The sequence below is a fragment of the Dioscorea cayenensis genome, chromosome 7 (genome assembly GCF_009730915.1).
Source record: "Dioscorea cayenensis subsp. rotundata cultivar TDr96_F1 chromosome 7, TDr96_F1_v2_PseudoChromosome.rev07_lg8_w22 25.fasta, whole genome shotgun sequence".
Lineage (NCBI taxonomy): Eukaryota > Viridiplantae > Streptophyta > Magnoliopsida > Dioscoreales > Dioscoreaceae > Dioscorea > Dioscorea cayenensis.
In genome coordinates, this window is record NC_052477.1 from 6,873,586 (window position 1) to 6,876,506 (window position 2,921).

General features: G+C 37.2%; 1 protein-coding gene across 1 annotated transcript; it reads left to right on the plus strand.

Annotated features, from left to right (window-relative positions):
• Positions 1-1,057: 1,057 nt before the first annotated feature.
• Positions 1,058-2,389, plus strand: LOC120265040. The gene is made up of 4 exons (XM_039272969.1): positions 1,058-1,471; positions 1,528-1,855; positions 1,985-2,179; positions 2,292-2,389. Exons 1-4 carry the CDS (start codon positions 1,058-1,060, stop codon positions 2,387-2,389), a joined length of 1,035 nt encoding a protein of 344 aa, XP_039128903.1.
• Positions 2,390-2,921: the final 532 nt, after the last annotated feature.

The following is a 2,921-nucleotide window of genomic DNA, read 5'->3' on the forward strand; positions in this document are numbered from 1 at the left end:
GCATGAGAAGTCTGGTGCATTAAAGGCTGAGTGGAGGATCTCAATTATCATAGGCTGTTGGAAAAGTCAACATTTTCAAATCTCCTTTATCTTCCTTCGTTTCCATTGTTGACCCGTCAACTTTCTCCATTCTCATTTTCAAGTAACTTGCAACACTTATGTCTAATCCTCCATGCACATATCATGCTAGTGTAAATTATGTTTCACCTTCCTCTACCCAAAATAACTACTAGAGCACAATTTTTTTTTACAAAATCTACACCATGCAAGGAAAAGAGTGTTAGAATTGATTGAAGCTATGGAGAATTTCAAAAAAGAATGAAGTGAAGAACTTAGGCATTGAAGCACATGGTTGTCCTGGTGTAAATACTTTTTGATTAAGGATTATGCTGGTCTTTTCAGGTATTTAAAAATTTGGTATTTCCATTGAAGTCTGAGTGGGAAGAAATGGAAGGTTGTGATCTAATCCATCAAGGGGATTAACATAAATTCGAGGCAGAAGAGAAAGGCAAGCATCGGGGGTTGGATTGTGATTGTGTGGTCTAGATTTGATCAATCAAAGAGGTGCGCTTTAGTTTGAGGCAAGGTTGATAAGCGGTTTGATGCTCCGGGTTACTGCACGTGGCTAGCTTAGTCACCTAGTCTATTTTCATTTTGAACATTGAACTTTCAGTTAGTTTATATAGTCTTGTATATTATTAGTTTAAGAGACTTTTTCTCTGAAATTTAGCTGTGTTTTCCATCTTCTGTGAATTTTCCTGGCTTGTATAGACTTCTTTGATGTTTATGATGAATAACAAAGTTGTTTCTCATGAAGTGTAGATGTTATATAGTGATTTTCAATTGTATCAGAGCTAATGGTGTGCGTTAGGGGCTGTTCTTTGTGATTTGCTATTTTTGGTTGTGTATGTCTGGTGTTGAAGGAGTTTGAAGTTGATTTTGCTACTGAGATTTGATTGTTATATGTGTGGGGTTTTGTGTTGGCTAGAGCTTTTATGAAAAGTGATTTAAGATCTATATATCTATGAGTATGGAGGAGATTAAATCTATTAAAGAAATGGCTTCTAGCTCAGCTTCAGCTCCAACACCAGACATATCTCATACTTTGCTACCTGTTTTCAGAGGTGAAGGTTATGAACACTGGAGTTACATGATGAAGACCTTATTTAGGTCTCAGAGGCTGTGGAAAGTGATAGAAGAGGGAATTAGTGCAAAAGAGCCAACAGAAAAGGAACTTGAAGATGATGCCAAGATTCTCTTTTTATTACAACAACCAGTAGATGAAACAATTCTACACAGAATTGTGAGGTTTGATTCAGCAAAGGAGGCTTGGGATCACATCAAAAATGAGAACCAGGGTACTTCAAGGATGGTGTCAGTTAAGCAGCAAACTTTGAGGCAAAGATTTGATCTATTGCAAATGAAGGAAGGGGAGATAGTCCAACATTATATTACAAGAGTGTTATCTGTGGTAAATCAGATAAGAGCATGAGAAGTGAATTAAAAGATACTGATGTGGTCTTGAAGGTGATGAGAAGTTTATCATCAAGATTTGTGCATGCATTGACTTCAATTGAAGAGGCTAGGGACATGTCTAAAGTAACACTTGATGAATTGAGTGGCTCTCTTCAAGCACATGAGTCCAAGTTTAATCAGGATGCCTTTGTGATGCAGGGAGATTTAAGAGGTGGTAGAACTAATTGGAGAGGAAAAGGTACATTTGGAGGATTAAGAGGTAGAGGAAGATCTGGTGATAATTCAAGAGGAGGTGATCAAAGACCAAGTATACAAAGGCAACAAAATTTCAGTGAAAGTAGCAGACTTGGCTCAAGGGAATTTGGCAGATATAGCAGAGGTCAGAGGCAGCCTGGGTAGAGGTTTAACAGAGAAAATTTGCAAAATGTTCAGTGTTACAAATGCAAGAAGTATGGGCACTATCAATCACACTGTTGGTCTACACAAGATAAAAATTTATGTGAAGTAGGAAGTTCTTCTAATGTACCAAATCTTGGTGATTATGGGCATTTGTTTATGGTTCATAATGGGCAAGAAATGGAGAGTCCTTCTATCTGGCTGTTGGATAGTGGGACATCTAGTCATATAACTGGAAGAAGGGAGCTCTTTCATAATTTAGATGAAACATTGCAGCATAAAGTCGGACTTGGTGATGATAAAAGAGGTTGATGTGTGTGGCAGAGGTTCAGTTGCAATCAGAATGTTTAATGGCAAATTGAGATTGATTAATGGTGTTCAATATGTTCCTTCATTGGCTCATAATTTATTAAGTGTAGGACAGCTTAATGAAGGTGGCTATGATGTCAATTTCAGTAAAAACTATGGGTGTATAATTAGAGATGGAAGCACTGGGAGAATTTTGTTCAGAATTTAGAAGAATAATAACAACTTGTTTCCTGTGGAATTTGCTAGTCCAGAGCAAGTCAATTTGGCAAAGAATGAGGAATTGGTTGTATTGTGGCATAAGAGATATGGGCATCTGAATTCTCAGGGTTTGAAACTGCTTGCACAGTAGGAAATGGTTCTGGGTTTTCATAGAAATTGAGAAGAAGAATTTTTGTGAAGAATGTATATTTGAAAAGCTAGCAAGGTATCCATTTCAGTCTAGTAAATTTGGAGAGCCAGGAAAAGGCTTCATCTAGTGCATGCTGATGTGGGTGGCCCTATGCAGACAAACTCTAATGGTGGAGGTAAATATTTTTTGCTCTTCATTGATGATTTCTCAAGGATGTGCTGGGTGTACATTTTGAAATTCAAATATGAAGTATTCAATTGCTTTCAAATATTTGTAACAATGGTGGAGAGACAGTCTGGAAATCAGCTGAAAATTCTCAAAACTAATAGAGGTGGAGAGTTTGTATCAAAAGAATTTCAGGATTTCTGTGAGCAGAAGGGAATTAAACATG

Excerpts from the sequence above, each read along its gene's own strand:
- LOC120265040 (XM_039272969.1), top strand. The coding sequence starts at position 1,058 with ATGGCTTCTAGCTCAGCTTCAGCTCCAACACCAGACATATCTCATACT. Across the intron at positions 1,856-1,984 it reads ATTTGGCAGATATAGCAGAG|GAAGTTCTTCTAATGTACCA; the intron begins GTCAGAGGCAGC and ends TATGTGAAGTAG. Across the intron at positions 2,180-2,291 it reads ACTTGGTGATGATAAAAGAG|GACAGCTTAATGAAGGTGGC; the intron begins GTTGATGTGTGT and ends TATTAAGTGTAG.